This window comes from Battus philenor, unplaced genomic scaffold (genome assembly GCF_028537555.1).
Source record: "Battus philenor isolate CCGP_79_NKW_IND1 unplaced genomic scaffold, ilBatPhil1.0.hap1 SCAF_1, whole genome shotgun sequence".
NCBI classification, from domain to species: Eukaryota; Metazoa; Arthropoda; class Insecta; order Lepidoptera; family Papilionidae; genus Battus; species Battus philenor.
Genome location: NW_027181661.1, coordinates 9025776 through 9044115, shown reverse-complemented (window position 1 = coordinate 9044115; position 18340 = coordinate 9025776). Strand labels below are relative to the sequence as shown.

The following is an 18340-nucleotide window of genomic DNA, read 5'->3' as shown; positions in this document are numbered from 1 at the left end:
AGAACAGCCTACGTCACTTATATTGAAAAATGAGTTGTGTAATGAAAGTAATTTCTTAATTAAAAAAGATATTTCTATAAAACTTTTAAAATGTTAATAGTTATTATATGTGTTATCATACATTAATACTTTAGTAATAGGTAATAATTGTAAAGCTTAGAAAAAATGCGCGTACGGAGCAATAAATAAGTAGAAGTAGTGTGTAGTCAATAAGAATGGGATTATCTTTTAAGAATTTAATGTAATATATTGTACAAAATTAAGTCAATAAAAACGTGTTTTTCCGCGTACATTTTGGTTTTATTTATTATTTTATGAACATTCACAAATTAATTAAGAATAGGGAAAATATGTTTTCATAAGTATACCTAAATAAACAATACGTAGTTATGCTGCCGGTACCATAAATATACGATTCTTTTATCTATATTTTTTTTTTTTTAATTATTTCAACGTCGACTTCCCAACATCCTTTAAAATAAATATAAACAATAAAAGTAAAAAATTGTCTATCATTTATCTTATATATAACTTTAATCTCATAATTTTCAAATTAGCGCTGCAACGCATTAGAAGAAATTGATCTTAAACTTAACATTCAAAATGGTCATTCTGTTTGCTTAATATTTGCATACCTTCTGAAGGTTCCTGAGATGATGACTTTTGGCATCTAGCCATGAATTCTATAAATGTGGAGTACTTTCACCAAGTGAGTCTTAACATAATTCTCTACTGCTTCTTCTCTAGAGTGTCGTGGGGTCCGTCATTATTGTTTGTTTTACATTAAAAAAAATTAAATTGTAAAAGAAACGCAATGTGAAATGTAAATGAAGAGTCCGCTGAATCGATCTAAGTGCTCGACGGCCCCATAATCCTGTGAAATAATAGTTTGTAGCTGCCTGAACGGAACTCTCCCGGGTGCCCTCAAGCTTCACTAACATAGCAATGGTTAAGACCTCTTGAGTTGGCGTCCTCTGCGCTTGGCTCCCTGAACCCGAGGAATCTGTAAATACTATTTGCGCAGTAGTGAAAGGTCTTTAAAAATGTAATGTGCTTGTCACTTTAGAGATGTCTTTTTCATTATTTGAGTCTTTAGTCAAAATAATTCCTATTGTTAACTCCCTTATCAAAACGTGAGTCCAGTGGCAATCCGCAATGTGTGAGTGTCGCGTCAAAGTTAACGCAAAAACAGCTTGAAGAGAGTCAGGCGGCGTTGGCCAGCCGCCATGGGCACGTAGCGTCGTCAGGAAGCCCGACGCGACGTAAACACGACTTTTCGCACGACTGATCTTGGCCAGATCTTGACCCATTAACACGGGCGCCGATGTCAGAGCTGTGTCGCTTTGGGTATTAATAGCTGGTAAGCGGGAGCGGGGTTTTGCCGTACGCGCACGCCGCCTACGAGCCATTCCACGAGATCTCCGTGAGCTGGGACCATGAACGCGGGAAAATGACAACTCGAGGCATAAGACGGAAGAAATCGTCTCTCTCCGAAGTGAAAGTCGCTGTGATCGGTGCACCATCCGTTGGGAAAAGTGGTACGTGTGCTCGCGGTTAAACTCTTAAATGTTATTAAAACGTGTCCGCTTCGTGCATTTATGAATACAGTTAAGTCTTGTTTACATCGTTTTTACGTAAAATACGCTATTTGTGAGTGCGTTATACCTTTTTAAGTTCAATGCCAGAATACATGAATTTTTTTTTGCAAATATTTGTAACTCTTAACCTTTGCGATCTGTGTGTGTAATTCATATTTTTAAATAAATCACCAACCGATGTGTGTTTCCAGAAGCAGGCTCTGAAAATCTTTAAAAATTCAAAAGAAGAAAAGAATATGAACGTTTGTGTTTATAATACCAAGGATTAACATTTTGGTCTTCATTTGTCCTTCGTATGAGATGAAATATCTATGTGGCTAATTTCTGCATTTTCGAGATAAAAGTTTAGTTTTTATTGTATAAGTTCAGATGCCAGTTTTTGAAAACAGCATAAATTAATATTAGCCTTTTTTACGAGTGAAACATACGATATTGTAAATGTTTTTACCGTCTTAAATTCTCCGTAAAAATTCCAAGCATGTAACATGTTTTATTTGTTTAAATTTAACTTTATAAATTAATCCATATGTCCATGGCACTAACTGAACTTAATTTTTTGAACGGTACCATTCTATTAAAATCGAGAAAAAATTATTTCGATTCGTTTGATGAGTCAACGTCACTGCGGATCTATGAATATAAACTAATTCCTACGCAATTCCAAAGATACCATTGCTACAATTACAAAAATATAATTTGTGAATCAAAAGTTTGTACGTCCAAGGTCCCATCTTAATCCATTATTCACTATAAATTATTTTTACTTACTTAATGAAATGCACTTAGAAGCGTGCTACGAAGTGACAGTTAAATATTATCAGCACTCTATTACCTATTTTTCATAAGAAAGAGGTAAGTTAAAATAATGAAAAATTTAATACACCGAGGAGTGATATGATATCCTTTTGAAATATTTCGTTTTTAAAAATCGCTTAACGTCCAATGTGCTTCCGAAGAGGAATGCACATAATAGTGTATACTGGTTTGAAAGTCGGCAAAGTTAGAGTTATATGGGGACGTCTAACGAAGTTTAACGATGGACATTTTACGACTGAAATGATGATGCTGACGAAATAGAAAGAAATTAGGAAGCTAACTAGCGCCGTCAACTTATACCTCAAGGTGTTGGCACATTTTTGTGTTTGTTGTTGGATGATGAATCGTAAAAAAGTGTACGTATGCTAAGAAAATGTATTATTTATTTTGTAACCAATGTTTTCAGCATGTGCGTCTGTTTAGATTAAAGTTTAAAACCGTTAAGGTCTCGAAGACAGCTCATGACAATTGCCAGACGCAGTTGTTTCTAATCCCTGTCACTTGACACTGCCAAAATCTTAATATGTGGGACTTGTGTACGCAGATAGGTACATTTAAATGTATTTATTACAGTCGGTTTTCAATTGTTATATGTATATTGTATTACGTAAAATTAATATTTGATGTTGTATTAATTTCCTGCTCAGGCCGTTGAAAAATAATTAGAACTAAACAATTTTTATTAAGAAGGAAGCTGCGAAGAAACAACGTTTCAATCGTATCATTAACTTGTATAGCTGGGCTATTTACTGAGAGTTGTTTAATATTTATTTATAACGGTTTAACATTGAGTAGCACATGTACAATACTATCGAGCCGGCATAGCCGCAGAGCGAATTTAATATATACACAGCGGCTCTGTATTTACATTGTGCGTATAAGATGAATTCAGAAAAATTATTGTTCCTATTTACTGAATTTTAATTGACAATTACAATTGATATGTAAGTATTTTTAAATTTGATGACAGAAATTTAAAATAATTTAACTTGATATTGCTTAATTGCAACCTCAGCGTAACGGTGTTCTCTGACATATTTATTACGGATGTGGCAAAAATATTATCGGTTACAGTAGAAATCATTTTAGTTTTCAAGGCATATTTTATTTACAATTTTATTCCATCTTTTTTCCGTCATTTTAGTATTTTAGTAGTAAAGGAACACTTTAAAATTCCTGTATTTTATTGCATTTTTTTGAGAAAATAAATATTTTACATCCTATTTTATAACTTAATTTAATGCGTTAGAAAAATATTTAAAATTTCGCTAATACGTAATGGTTTTAGGCGAATATGCTTTTCTCTGCTGTTGTTTATTAGAAAACCGTTTTAGTTTTTAATACATTAATAAAATGTTGAATTATCAAACAAATAAATTGAACGGTCTGCGTTGTACCATTTTCATAGTCAATAAGTTGCAAAATATTAAAACCTCTTTTATTATCGACTGTTTCTGAGAAACGTGCGTTTCTGTTTTTGCTGTTGCCAAAATAGATAGGTCCCTCACGCAGGGCTCTAAAATATTACTTTACAATTGTTACGACTTTGTATTTACGTATATAATTTGAATAAAAATTTTAATAGTCCCTTTGAAAACTTCACAGTTGTCATTTAACATGTTCTTCAGGCTTGCTTTATATTAGTGCCGTCATGAATTGTTAATTGACTATACGATGACATGTAATTAATGTTCTAATTAAAAGCATAAAGTCGTGGTGGAAAAACATATTCATTCAATTAATCTATAAGCGAAATGAAATATATGGAGCATTGTTAAAGAACTGCAGTGAAATTATAGGAAGTTATACCGAATCTTAATTTTGTTGAAAAGTAATTCCTTAACGTTTTTACGTTGTTATGCAGTATATCTACATCCCGAAAGATACCTTCGACCTTTCAGAAAAAAACTCATACGTCACATGAAGGTTGATGTTACGAGCGGTTTTTATGGATGAAACAAACTAGGCCTTCACCTGTTGGTAATTTAAATTGATAGCTCACTCGCCTTTGTAATAAAAGATATTAGTAACTACACAGCCGTAATTATTACCATGAGGCTAATGTAAATTTTCGAATTGGGCGACAGTTGGGTGAAGTTATAAAATTAAAAAAGGCTAACCATGATCTAACCAATCCGACTAATTCATTTAAAAGTAACATTCTTAATTTAAAAGTCTTTAACAAGGGCAGCTAAACTGCGGCTCGACACACATGCAGCTCATAGAAGTATTATTTGTGGCTTTCCATAAGTATTCCGGAGTTTCCTTTTACATTAAAAATAAAACCGTTAGATTTAAACATTGATCAGTTTTTACTAACCAGCATTGAAAGGATTACTGAAAAGAGCTGCGACCAATTATTAAAAATTTAAGGACTTATCAAGAGAAGTAAATTTATCGTGTTTAATTTTTATTATTCGACTCGCATATGTTTATTTACTTCTACTTATGTTTTCAATTATATGATTTCTGTTTTTTTTTTTTAATAACTTTAGAGTACTTTTTTAATTCCTATTTAATTGCGGCTTGTGAAAAATAGGTGTACAAAATGGCTTGGACTGTCAAGGAGCTTGGCCATCCCTGGTCATACCATAAACAAAACAATAAGACCTTGAGAACGAAACAGATAATATTAGATAAAAACGAGAGAATAAAAGATACGCGTAATACTACAACTATTTTAAGTTTTTAAAACCCGTTGGAACAATAAACCGTGTGGCACGTTGGATATTAATTCGAATGATTTCGTCCGATCGGGTTGTTTCGTTATGTCTAATTTTGGCGCCAACATTGTTATTGGCGCGTAAACTCTGATATGTATATGGGTCAATGAGCATGAATTCCATTGCACTCGTGTACGTCATGTTCAATATTTTATATTACACGAGTTACATTTGGAATATAAATCATAGGTTAATACAACACGTTGTTTTATGCATTAAACAAAGAACTATGTCGATGTACAAAAATGAATAAAAGCGTAATTGAGAAAAGTGAAATACGTAACATGAAAACTATGTAAAAAAATATAGTACGGTTAACAATTGCGTGCTAAAAATACGAGTTTTAAATACATCAATAAATTTTACTGTCTGAAATTTAATCAAGTTAACAGATTATATTGAAGCTTTACATGCCCGTATGAATTTAGATCACACATACAAAATTCTAAACGAGCATAATTATGTATATATATAATAATAACCCACTATATCTAAAATACATTTGAAATATATTCTTATTTCTACGATTTTAATTGACAATGAGGTAATAACGCATCACGTCCACGTAATGAACATCGTAAGTAACCTTGGTTTTTATACCGTGTAATTATGTACCTCGGAAGTTTATTGTGAAATTTATTTAATTATCTCAATACGGTTTATTGTGTACTAGGTTCTATTTAGGCAAATCCTGTAATTGAAATTTATTTAAGATTGAGTTAAATAACATTTTTGATTATGTGTATCGCGATTGGCGCAGGAATTTTTAACTTATCGAAAACGTTACGCTAAAATATTAATGTATTGGTATGACTAAATCATTTTCCTAACGAAACGTTTCAAGACGTCCGGACGTCCAATAAACAAGTGTCGTTTATCTAAAAGTGATTTATATTATATATTTTCTTTGTTCCGTAGTGCAGGTGTATATAGCACGTCCACAGCTGGACAAAGGCCTCTTCTATAGATTCCCAATAGGATCGGTTGAAAGCAGCCTGCATTCAGCGTCTTCCGACTATCTTAATAAGACTGTCTTCCCTCCTTGTGGGTAGATTTTTATTCCAGGTCCTTAAAGTCTCCGCGATCATTTGTTCTGCGTGCTATGTGGCCTGCCCACAGCTACCTCAACTTGTTATTCTTCTCCTGTTAACTTCTCATTTCTGATTCGATCTCGCGGCGAAATCTCGCGCATGGCTCTTCTTGGCTCATTGAGTGACTATGAGCTTGCCAGTGAGGCAAAGAGTGACACATTGACACATCATTTTATGCCACTGAGAGATATTGGACAAGAAAATGTTTTATAATTCTACGAAGGTTGGGTAACCAAGTAACATGTAATTTAAAAAAAATATATATTTTTCTTATAAATCGAGTAGAGCAACAAATAGTTTAGCTAATATGCCACGGCTCGCTAGTTCGATATTGCTGGCATTTTAAAATAAGACTGCATACTGAAAAGCATTGTTGCTTGCCAGCGTGAGACACGATATGAAATGTGCCATTATTCGTGAAACTTTTCACTGTCTATTAGTGCATTAGAAAATAATCACTTTATTTTTACTTCGTCTAATCATAACCATATTGTCGAGAGATGTTTATTGTCTTTAAATAATTCGTTAATGAATGTAATTCAAGTATGTGTCTAACAGAATATGTCTCTCGTAGACTGGCTTTGCGCCAATTTAATATAATACTCTGAAGGAAAATAGCTTTTAAAGATTTACGATGACTTAACGTAACTGGAAATGTTACATACGACACATTATCGTGGACGTGTATCGATGCATTTGTGTCAATTATCGCCTTGATTTACACTTATTTGATAAATACATAGTAAATCATACCTGACTGAAACCATGTCTTAACATAATTGTTTAATATTTATTTTATCGGGCATAAAATTATTCTAGTAGAGAGGGGGTAGGTATTCTCACATCCCCTTTGTAATATACAGGGTGATTGCTTACAGGTGTATGCTTTAAAAAGGTGAATATATAGGTTACATGCTGTCAATTAATTTATGGTGCACCTTATCCATAATCAATAAATGGATACAAAAATAAAAATTAACATAATGCTTAAAAAGCGTTTTCAAAATGTGGATTCCTATGTATATTAATATAATATATAATACATATGTGTATTAATTTTTAACTATGATTATAGATAGAAAATATAATGGATATAAAGAAAAAACTAAATGAAAATATCCGGACTGTTAATTAATCATTATCAACTGTAGAAAAGAATAAATTATGGCTGAGAAAATTGAGTGTTGTTAACGTTTTAATTTTTTTTTATTTGAGATTTAAATTATTGTTACCAACAGTATTGATTATTAGTCATTAAAAATAAGTAATTATGGATACTTCGTCCGAAAAGTCACTCAAATTGTAGCTTTAGTGCGGAAAGGCTTGGATTAAAATACGATTGCTAGAAATTCAAATTTAAACCAGTCTACGATTTCTAGAGTACAACCTTTTAGTATACCGAAGATTAAGAGAAGCTCTAACAAAAGGAAAACCGGTACCGGCAAACCCAAGCAACTACTCCTCGTGACGACCGATTTATTGTTGCAACTTCCTTACGAAATCCTTTCCTCACGTCAGTAAACATCAAAACAGATCTAAATAAAGTGCGTTTAGTAAACGTGAGTGCATGAACAATAATAAGGATGGCATGGTCCGAAGCAAGCTGTCGTTCAAAGACAAGCTCGTAACATGTGCTTAAATTTACATTGAGAGGCGGTTTTGGTGTGGTGGGAGTGGCATTTTGACTATCGGATGCACGGAACTTTTGTTCATAGACATGGTTCGTTAAAATGGCAGAAGATGTGGTTTGAAAGCAAGAAACGAGTATAATATTCCGCAAGATCGTGTAATAACCCTAATAGGATCTGTAATAAGGGCACGTGGAGGCAATAAACCATATTAAAAGAAAGAAAATTTGCGCGTCATATTTTTTTATTGATAAAACCAGTTTTCCAATAAACTGGCCAAAACGAATATTTGTCACATTTGTCACTAGTTTTCATTGAAAAAATCAATCAAATTAAAATTAATTGTTGATTACTATCTGTGCTAGGTGACTTTGTACCGCTAGAAGTTAGTGGCCTGTCGCATTTCGATAGAAAAAAATAAATTAATGTAACAAATTGTAATTACTTTATACAGAGTGATTGGAAATAGATCTAAAAACTTTAAAGGTTTTAACTGACAGATGCTTTATTGCTTTTACACCTCTAACCAATCACCCTGCATGTCTGTCGCGGTTAGTAACATTACTACTTTCAAACAGTATCAATTTTTATAGGTCATTACCGAGATCAGGGGTGATTCAAAATAAAAAAAAACTTTTTTTCTTTTGTAAGAACAATACGAAATTAACTTATTTTTTATTGTGTATGTAATATATTGATCGGTTTTACAGTAACCGATTTCTATTTAAAAATATTACACTAGATCAATAGCTAGTGGTGTTCTCAACATTTTGTGAACACAATAGAACGTTACATAATTTTGTAAGTGTTATAAATTTTGAGGGTTTTATAGAAAGTTTATTTTATGTAAGAGTATTTCTAGCATTCAGTTATAAATATAACTCGGACTCGTTACGTCGAACAGTGTAAAACAACTATCACTTTTGTTACAAAAGAGATCAAATTTATAACTTTCTGTGTTGAGTCACGCATTGCTGAAACACAATAAAATTCTGCTTTATGAAATAGAAATTTTAGCGGGGTATAGTCTTCAAACGGGATATTAAACAAAGATGAATTTATTTTTCATCGCATTTAGGGATCGATCGTGGTGCTCATGTTTTTTTTTATTGGACTATCACTGCTGCCTAAAAGGCATTTGCAAATTTCATGGGTTTGGGACGGTAGAACGCAGAGGGTGCCAAGACATAGACGTCTTTTACGGTAGCAAATCCAAAAGGTTCCTGGAGGAGTCTCGGTACGGATCGCTTTTTACTAATATTTCACCAGATAGTATAATTTAGTTAATTGATTTTACAGTTGAGAGCTGTTTGAAAATATTAGTATAATGTATTATTTTGTACACATTGTACGGCCAACCTTGAAGCGATACAATCATTCATGGCTCGTTACACTTGACGTCACAGGTTCATCGCTGCAATGTATTTACTGTAAAACATAGTGTACGTAAACGTCCAGATATATTCTCATTGAATCTTAAACGGGGAAATTTTAACAATCTCTACAATTTATTCAATTATACATTCAATAATTAGTATTAATAAGACTTTAAGTTATAAGATCGCCAATTTTACTTTTTGTAGTTATTATAAATATATTTATGCATTTCTTTTCTGACGATTATAACAAAGAGTTGTAAATAAATAATTAAACAAGTGTCGTATAAATTATTTAGCAACATAAATCAATTGGCTAATTACATTTTTATAGTCGTATAAAATTATGTAATATATCATATTACTGCTCTATTGTTACTAATGACAATCATAAATTATCGATTGTCTTTTACGAATTGAGGAAAATAATTTAAATGTGCTATGTAGTACGAACTATATTTACAAATTTTATTTCGCCATGTTCAAAAAGTATTTTGGAAACAAATTGTTCGTGGTTGTTTATAATTTCAATGAAAGTCATATTTTATACAAGCTCGGAATGTAAATTTATAATAATTGATTGTACATGAACTATGTTTCACTTCAGTTGTAACGTTTTTACATTATTACGTTGAACCATCGCCCACACTAACTTCTGAACTACTGTAAATATTACCTTTGTAAAGAGTTCATTCTATTTCATAAATCATGGGTCAGTTGCTAATATTTCTCGCGCTGTAAAATTCTTTGTCAATTAAATATTCGTTGTTGTTAAAATTGTTCAGAACATGGTATTTTCTATACAATATTATAATTCGTGTTGGTACGATTTGTTATATTTTTAATTTTTGTTAATTTATTATTTATGGTGACTAAATGGTAGCAAAAGTATTTTTTTATTAGAAATGGATGCGCGTCTGAGTCGTAAATGTCAAGTACTTCAATATACAGGCAATATTCATGTAGATGTAAAAGTTAATTTAAAGCTTTTACACCTATTTCCAATCACCCTGTATAAATTAATCACTCTGAAATATGTTACATTACTATTTATTTATTCTATTGAAGTGCGATAAACTAATAGTTTTAAGTTGTACAAAGTATGCTGGGACAGATAGTAAATAATAATTAAATTTAATATGTTTATGTTATTATTACGTTATTTATTATTTCTGAAACCTGTGATTTTCAAATAGGGTGTACCATACAATAATTGACTGCGAATGAGCTATACATTCGTTCCGTCAAAGCTTTTTACTCATGTATTAATTCACCCCATATTTTTTAAATCGAGAAACAAAGAGACTACTACGGGGCATTTTTCTGATTGTATAAGTGATACTTTTTGCCCATTATACTATAAATAAGTAGTTTTATTTTTGTCAAAATGTTAAAAGTGTCAAAATTTTATTATTATATTTCCTCGGAGGATCGATTTAAGAAATTAAGATACTTTTAAATTGATACAACGGCAGAGTTTGTATTGAAATGTAACATTTCGTAGACACAAACAGATTGAAGATATCCAAATATACAACAAAACAATCACGTCGTAGGCAACATCTAGTGGGTCGTAAATCTTAAATGCTTATGTTGGAACAGGTGTTAAATGTCTATTATCGAAGAGGCGTACGATAGATCACGTGTCCATTACTAAAGATATAAAATAGATAACCGGGCATGCTGTCAAAACTTTTGTAAAAAATTTATTCACGTAATTTCTTTACAACGTTAAATTGAAAACGGTGGCGAATAAAACTTAAAATTCGGTACGTGAACACCTCCCTTGATTAATAACGATGCATTTTAATGTTTAATATTATCTGTGTATTGTTTTAATTTTATCGTCGAACGTTCTTTTAAATTTATGATTTAATAAAATGATTTGTCGAGTAAATTTATTTGAATTGCATGCGCAATCGTCATGAATTGCGTCAATGTTTAACAATTATATTGATTGTTCAGCTATTGTGCAATTAGTGATTACTTTACAGAAATATTCTAAACGCGTTAGCCAATGAGTTTTACTTTTTATAGGTACAAAAGTATTTAACCTTATACGTTTAATTCTTATAAATAATATGTAATAAATGGCACATAAATTAGTAATTATAAAAATGAACACTTTTTTATTGAAAGTCAATATAAAATACTCTTGTAAAATCAGTTGGTATCATTATGTACCTTTGGGGCTTACTGTTTTAATTAAATTAATATTACCATTAGTATCAAGCATCATCAGCATTTCAATGGTAAGACGTCCACATAAAATTCATTGGAAGCATCCTATATCAAGTGCCTTCTGACGACCGCAATAAGGTGATCTGTCATCTGTCTGATGATTTTCTTGGCTGCGCTAGTCGATCTGTGGTCTCCTTTAAGAACTTTAAGACTCCAACGTCATTTGTAGCAGTAACTTCTTCTATAGATAATTATTATTATTATTATTAATCTTTCCAAATAATACTAAATAAACTATTAAGAAGTGATACAATATTGTAATGATAAGTCGTTACTATAGATAGGTGAATTAAAAAAAATGCTTTAAACGAAAATTTCTCTTTTATATATTTTATTTTTGATGTTTCGTTAGCCTTGTAATAATATTGTTTGGGCACAAAACGTGAAGGACGACGAGACAAAGGGACGACTAAACGAGTGGTGATAGAGGGATGACATGTTCAGGAATTTTATTCTGACAGAAAATTACATGTCATAATTGACTATTGTAATGGCGCTGTTATAATTTATGCAAAGTGTAAGCGATAGAATGAAAGTGCTGTTTACAATCTACAGTCACTTTATTTAAACAATTGTACTATTAATTGTATTTTTTAGTTGTGCAGTTTAGCTGTGCGAGTACATTAAAATTAATAATGTAATAATAACAAAAATAATAACATATACATCTGCTTTAAACATTTATTTTTATTTCAGCGTTGACGGTACGATTTCTTACAAAGCGGTACATCGGGGAATACGATCATCAACAAGGTGTGGAATTATTTTAATGTAATATATAACTTAACGTAATAAATTTTAATTGAGTAATTTTTTTAATGACTAGTAATGGTTAATTATAACAAAATAACCCATTGTTTGTCAGAATCAATGTAGACGTTTCGGAACCTTAGCCGATAAATTAAGTTTGTAAATATTAATTACGAAAATAAGAAAGGACCAATATCTAGCCACCTCCGCACATGCAGTGGTTGTCGTGCATACTCGGTGTTTAGCACTAATCTGTGTAACAACTCCTGAAGATGCCCCGTGGAGGGGTGAAACACGTGTTGAGTGAATTTACGGTGGCGGTAGTGTAGTTGGCATTGTCTGTCGCATGCGCATTTACGAGCGGGCTGGCGGGCGGTGCACTTTCATGCACGACAACCACTGCATGTGCGGAGGTGGCTAGATATTTGTCCTTTCTTATTTAGGATGGACTTCCACAATGTGACGCCTGAATCCATTAAATATTAATTACGATTTTTTGTACTTTTAATTTTTATCTATGCGCGGCATTTATTGTTTTTTTTTTTTATAAATCTGTCCTTTTAACAAATTGCCTTGGCACGTCCGAACTGTAATACAATATGTTAATTTACATACCCCGTCGTAGCTTGATCCAGTGTAATATTTGATGAAGTATTTGGTTAAAAACGATAAGGTTGAACATAAATCTATAATAATATATAACCATTTTTGAAAGATAATTTTAATGGTTGATTGTCATGAATAATTCGTCATTGCTCTATATTAAATTAAACTTTTTTAAAAACTTAAGAATCATTTTTCCCGTAAAATTACTATAATTATTACTTACTGAGAAAAATGTTTAAACCAACATAATTGGTTCAATAGATATGGGAGAGGATATAAAGAATAGACATTGACAACAAACTAAGTGTTAATTTTAGGAAACAAGACAAATGGCAAAACCGTATTTTGTACGAATACGCAACTGTGTCAAATTTCCTGTAAAAATTCCCAACTCAGTTTGCGGCCTCAATATCGTCATATCTAACCATAACGCAGCTGATTAATGCGGGCTGGTGGTACTACTAACGTTTGTGAGTTAACCTGCGATTAAAATATTTTTGGTTATTATAACCTTGTTTTTTATTTGTCAGATACATTACATTACACTAGTCTAGTCACCACGAGATAAATATGCCTAGAATCATATTGATTTTGACATAAGAAAAGGAATATTGATTTGCATAATTGGCGTTAAAATGAGTACATAACGAGTTTTATGCCCGATTCTGTTCGGTAGAATCAACATTTCGAACATGGTATATGAAGAAAATTAAGGCTAAAAATGTATATATAGAAGTACATTATATCAAAAGTTTTATAGTTATCAAGGAGCTTAGTACAGCCTTTTTGAAAGAATACTTTTTTGGTTCATTTTTTAATTATTATGAATACCGCTATTCTAAACAAAGTGTCATTAGCTAAAAAAATATATTGAGAAGAGCTAAAATCCTTGAGAATGAAGTCAGAATGCGACAATACCGGTAATAAGTTCTCTTTTTCATTTGTCACGAAATACATTGTTAAGTTTTTTACTTTTAGTTTTTACGACTTTGTGATTGCTTCCGTAGTATTCCGGCAAAGACAAATTATTTGTATTGTCGTTTGTTTTGTGCTCATATTTAGTGGTAGTAGGCGTGGCACATCGCCCGTGTCACCGACGGAAGTTGTGGACAAAAATTCTCGAGGTCTTCACTTGATGTACTGACAACTTAGTCAAGGTAACGGGAACTCGTCTAGATACGGGCAGCTCAAGACCGGTAAACTTAGTGATCTTTGGGGAGGCCTGCCTTGTAGTGAGCATCTGTCCACTGACAATGATGACAATAACGTAACAAGTATAAATGTTCGTTTCAAATTGTATTTACTAAGAAATCGTCCTCTTTTCAGATAGCAAGTACAAACATGAGGCCCTACTTGACGGCGAACCTATTTTATTTGAAATTTTGGACACCTGTCCTAAGGTAATTTTATAATTTGTTTATAACGATTTGAAGTCTAAAGAATAAATTGTGTGCAATCTCCGTATGTGTTTATACAGGATTGGTTATAAGAGAAACATGTCATATTGATTTATTTTGGTTTTTCTGCAGAGACATATAGTAAACAATAAACAATTGTAATATAAGTTAAGTAATAAAGTAAGTTATATAAGTTTCGAATTTTTAAAACGCGTTTTCTTACTGGATTATCATTGCGTGATTTATTATTTCTGAAACCATTGATATCAGGATAAGGTATACTATATATTAATTGATATAAAATGAGCTATACTGAATGTATAGCGGATTTTTTAAAGCTTTTACACCCGTAACTAATTGACATATACAGATATTTTTTTTAACATTTCAGAGTATTGACGAGTTACCGGGTAATGAAGTAGCGCAATGGGCTGATGGATTGTTCCTGGTTTACTCTATCACCGATCGCGAATCGTTTAATTACGTCAGGCGTGCCAGGCAGAGCCTGCAGCCAGATGTGCCTCTCACTCTAGTTGGTAACAAAGCTGACATGGTTCATTTACGACAGGTTTGCAGTCCTTAATCATTTTATTTAGTAAAAAACTTATACAATCAGATAGTTTCTGATATCTATCTTTTGCAAGTTACAGCTTTTACCTGCCTGCATATATTTGTTTTAGCCACTAACAATTATCTGCTAAAGCAAATTATTTATTTCAAATTTATTAGCCTATCCTTATCTTATATACACCATTCAAAAGAAATTCATATCTGCAAATGCTTTGATTGTACATGCCATACGTTATAAATTATAATACAAAGAAAATTGTGCTCTAGTAAAATTTTATAGTGTCAATGAATTGTAGCCCCAGATAGCGATTAATCTAATTTTAATTTGTGTTAAAAATAATGATATCTAAATAAAATAGCCACTAACAACTCTTAATTTCGCTTAAAGTGACCTTTTGGTGATATTATTTCCTAATACACTCACACAGTGCTTTGTCTGTTACGGAAAAATATAGTGACTGTATTTTCAAAGGTCAAGCTATGTGTTGACTTCATCATTTCAGCCATAGGATGTACACTGTTTACATAGCCAACCCCATAGATTTCCTATAGAACTGTTCGGAAGCGGCCCGCCGCGTCCTGCGTCGTCCGATGACCTTGGAAGATATACCTAATATAATTTAAAAATTTAATTATTTGTGCTGAAGAGGCGGCACATGTCATATGAGCATTATGGGCAGTCTATATCGCTTACAATAATGTTATTGTATCGTCTGATCACTTAATCATGTATAAATAATTTTTTTTCATTTAATTTATAAATATATTATTATTCATTTTCGCGAAGTGATTTGTAAAGCTCTAGGTCACCATGTACTTAAAATTGTACATTACGTTTATAACTGCTATCTTTATGTTTCCTTGACGTTATTATAATTTCAGCTGTACAGACGTCATCTGCCGGACATAGGTCTTCCCCAGAGATTAAAAATAAGACCGATTGATATCGGCCTCCACCTAGTGTTTTCTTTGATACATAGCAAAGTATTTGAAGATAGATCAAAGATATGTTATGTTAAAAATTATAGAAAAAGTAAAAGATACTTTATCTTTTTAGGTGAGTCCAGATGAAGGAGAAATTTTGGCTAAAGACTTTGAATGCAGTTTTGCCGAAGTTGCAGCAGCTGAACAAGTGAACCAAGTTGGAGAAGTTTTCCATGAACTTTGCCGTGAAGTGTTAGCGCTAAGAAGAAGAGCGAAGCATAGTTTACTTGACAGGATGCTGGGTTCAAAGAGCGCTTACAGAGTTTATTCCAGAGGAAAGAGTGATAGCGCTCTACCCAAAGACTAGCTCTAATTTATATCATCTCTATAGCCAGAAATCTTATTTACTAGACACATTTAGATTGTAAATTCTTGATTGTCGTATACAGCTTCACGAAAAACGGCTGTTAAGAATGTTAATGTTACAATTTTTATATTTTGTGTTTATACAAGCAAAGATAAAAGCTGTTTTTCATTGTCTTTCTTTGGTTATTTCTTGTGATTTATTTCCTTTTCCATTGCCTTGATGTACAGTGAATAATATTTTTAATTAAATCTGTAATTAGTTTCGCATATTACAATATATATTTTCCTTATATGTGTCTGTTGTTGTATAAGGTGATGTATTATAGAATTTCAATTACAATAATATTATAAACCAATTTATTCAGTAATAAATTAAAAAAAAATATGAATCTGGCCATTTTTTTATTTTACAGAAACTATTTACGTAATTTTTAGTCAACATCATAAAAAAATAAACAGCTCGGGTATATTTAACAGCGCCTGATTTATATATTATCGTTATTATATATTATTCCTTAAATCATGCGCGCGTATTGGGTTTAAAGTGAAAAATATACTTCGAAATAAAACTGTTACCGTGTTATTATGAACTTTATTATTGCCTTTATTAATCCTGTATATCAATTTGTATATTAAGTAATTATTAACATTTTTTTAATAAAATTTGTAGACTAGCCAATTAATTAGCCAGTAGATTGATTAACGATGCAAACATATACGGAAACATCAACATCAACACAACAACGGAAACGGAGAGATATAAATACAGGAGAACATTTTACTTAGCGTAAATAAAAATCTTTAATAGGCTAGGCTGCAGCGGCCACCACGCGGATTCTGCAAAAACCACTTGGGCCTGTGTTAAGAATACATTTTAACTGGATGTTCACGTGATGTCAAGTGATAGAGTTTTAATATGGCACATGAGTCCAAGCATTTAAAAAAATACATCACAAAACTTAATTCAAATCGAAAGTCAATGTAAATTGTACACTGTGACGAGGGAATTCTTTATCGCGATATACGAACATATGAAGGTGCCGCTGAGCGGACTTTTGACAAATAATCTGATAGTTATAAGCACTTTGATTTTGAAAGACAAGCTTATTTTGAGACTTAATATTAAGTGTAATTAAAAAAAAAATAGTTGAAATTATATCACCAGAATTTGCCATTAACAAAAGTAATACATTAAAGTTATTAAACATGTATCAAAAATATCATTAAAAATGCATTGTGACATAATAAAAGTTATTGCCGTTTTGGAGAATAATTTTTAATATTTAAAACATTGCGAAAAGGGCACCAATCTGAGCCCTACGGCTTACGACGTAGTTACAAAGAATAATAATCTGATTTCGATTAATTTTATTTCCAACACATAACATATAATATAAGCAATGTGTGGGCAGTAGTAGCCCAGCGGTAAGGATTGACTTTTCCGGAATACAATCTTCCATAATTCACACTTTGTTCATTATTTGTAAGAGATTGCCACTGCTCACAAACAAGTACTTAGAGGCTAAGCAGCAATATGTTTAGTGTACCATTGCTATGGTAAGCACTGTAGTATTCCACTCTACGGTCATCAACCCCCATGCCAAGCGCGGCGATTACAGTATTATCCCCCATAAATGTCTTTGGTCCTTGCTTCTTCTCGGTTGATGTTGATGCTGTTAGCTCAGGTGCTTTTACGGCTTCATCGGAATTGAGTTCACGGAGCGGAAGGGTTCATGAACATGGACTTGACTTAACTTGTACTTGATCCATGGACACTTCCGTTCCGCGAACTTGGAAGGTGTCTTTAGTGAAAGCCTACGTTTTGCTGTGGGAGTCAATGGGCTAAACGATTACAAATTAGATACTTATGTTAATTAGAATATAAAATTTAACACGGAGAGTCGAATTTCTATGACATTACTGTTTTGACACATAAAACATCTTCACCGATACGATAGCCCTGTCTCAAAAATTTAACAGCAACGCACCGAAAAGTTACTGTGAGAATACCAAGAACACTTTTAAAGAGCCTACGTTGCTATGCTACATCAATATGTTAGTTATATCTCCAAATTGATTAATACACAAAAAAAACTTTAACTTTAACTGAGCATGATATTTTTTAGACAATTGCGATTATAACTTTACGGTAATAAATATTTAAATATATTTTTACAGTAAGATCGATGTTTGGTAGTTAGCGCGAAATATTAACATATTGATAATTATTACGTTGACAAATGCAGTAATAATG

The 18340-nt window shown here is 32.1% G+C and overlaps 1 protein-coding gene across 1 annotated transcript; it reads left to right on the top strand.

Annotated features, from left to right (window-relative positions):
- The first annotated feature begins 1325 nt into the window (after positions 1-1325).
- On the top strand, positions 1326-16262 carry LOC137920207 (ras-related and estrogen-regulated growth inhibitor). Its single transcript, XM_068763477.1, has 5 exons — positions 1326-1538; positions 12170-12226; positions 14156-14229; positions 14618-14794; positions 15854-16262. The coding sequence occupies exons 1-5, from the start codon at positions 1451-1453 to the stop codon at positions 16085-16087; spliced, it is 630 nt and encodes a 209-aa protein (XP_068619578.1). The 5' UTR covers positions 1326-1450; the 3' UTR covers positions 16088-16262.
- The last annotated feature ends 2078 nt before the right edge of the window (positions 16263-18340 follow it).

Bases quoted from the DNA above. Each gene is read 5' to 3' on its own strand.
- LOC137920207 (XM_068763477.1), top strand. From the start codon at position 1,451: ATGACAACTCGAGGCATAAGACGGAAGAAATCGTCTCTCTCCGAAGTG. The intron at 1,539-12,169 runs GTACGTGTGCTC...TTTTTATTTCAG, and splicing joins ACCATCCGTTGGGAAAAGTG to CGTTGACGGTACGATTTCTT. The intron at 14,230-14,617 runs GTAATTTTATAA...TTAACATTTCAG, and splicing joins TTTTGGACACCTGTCCTAAG to AGTATTGACGAGTTACCGGG.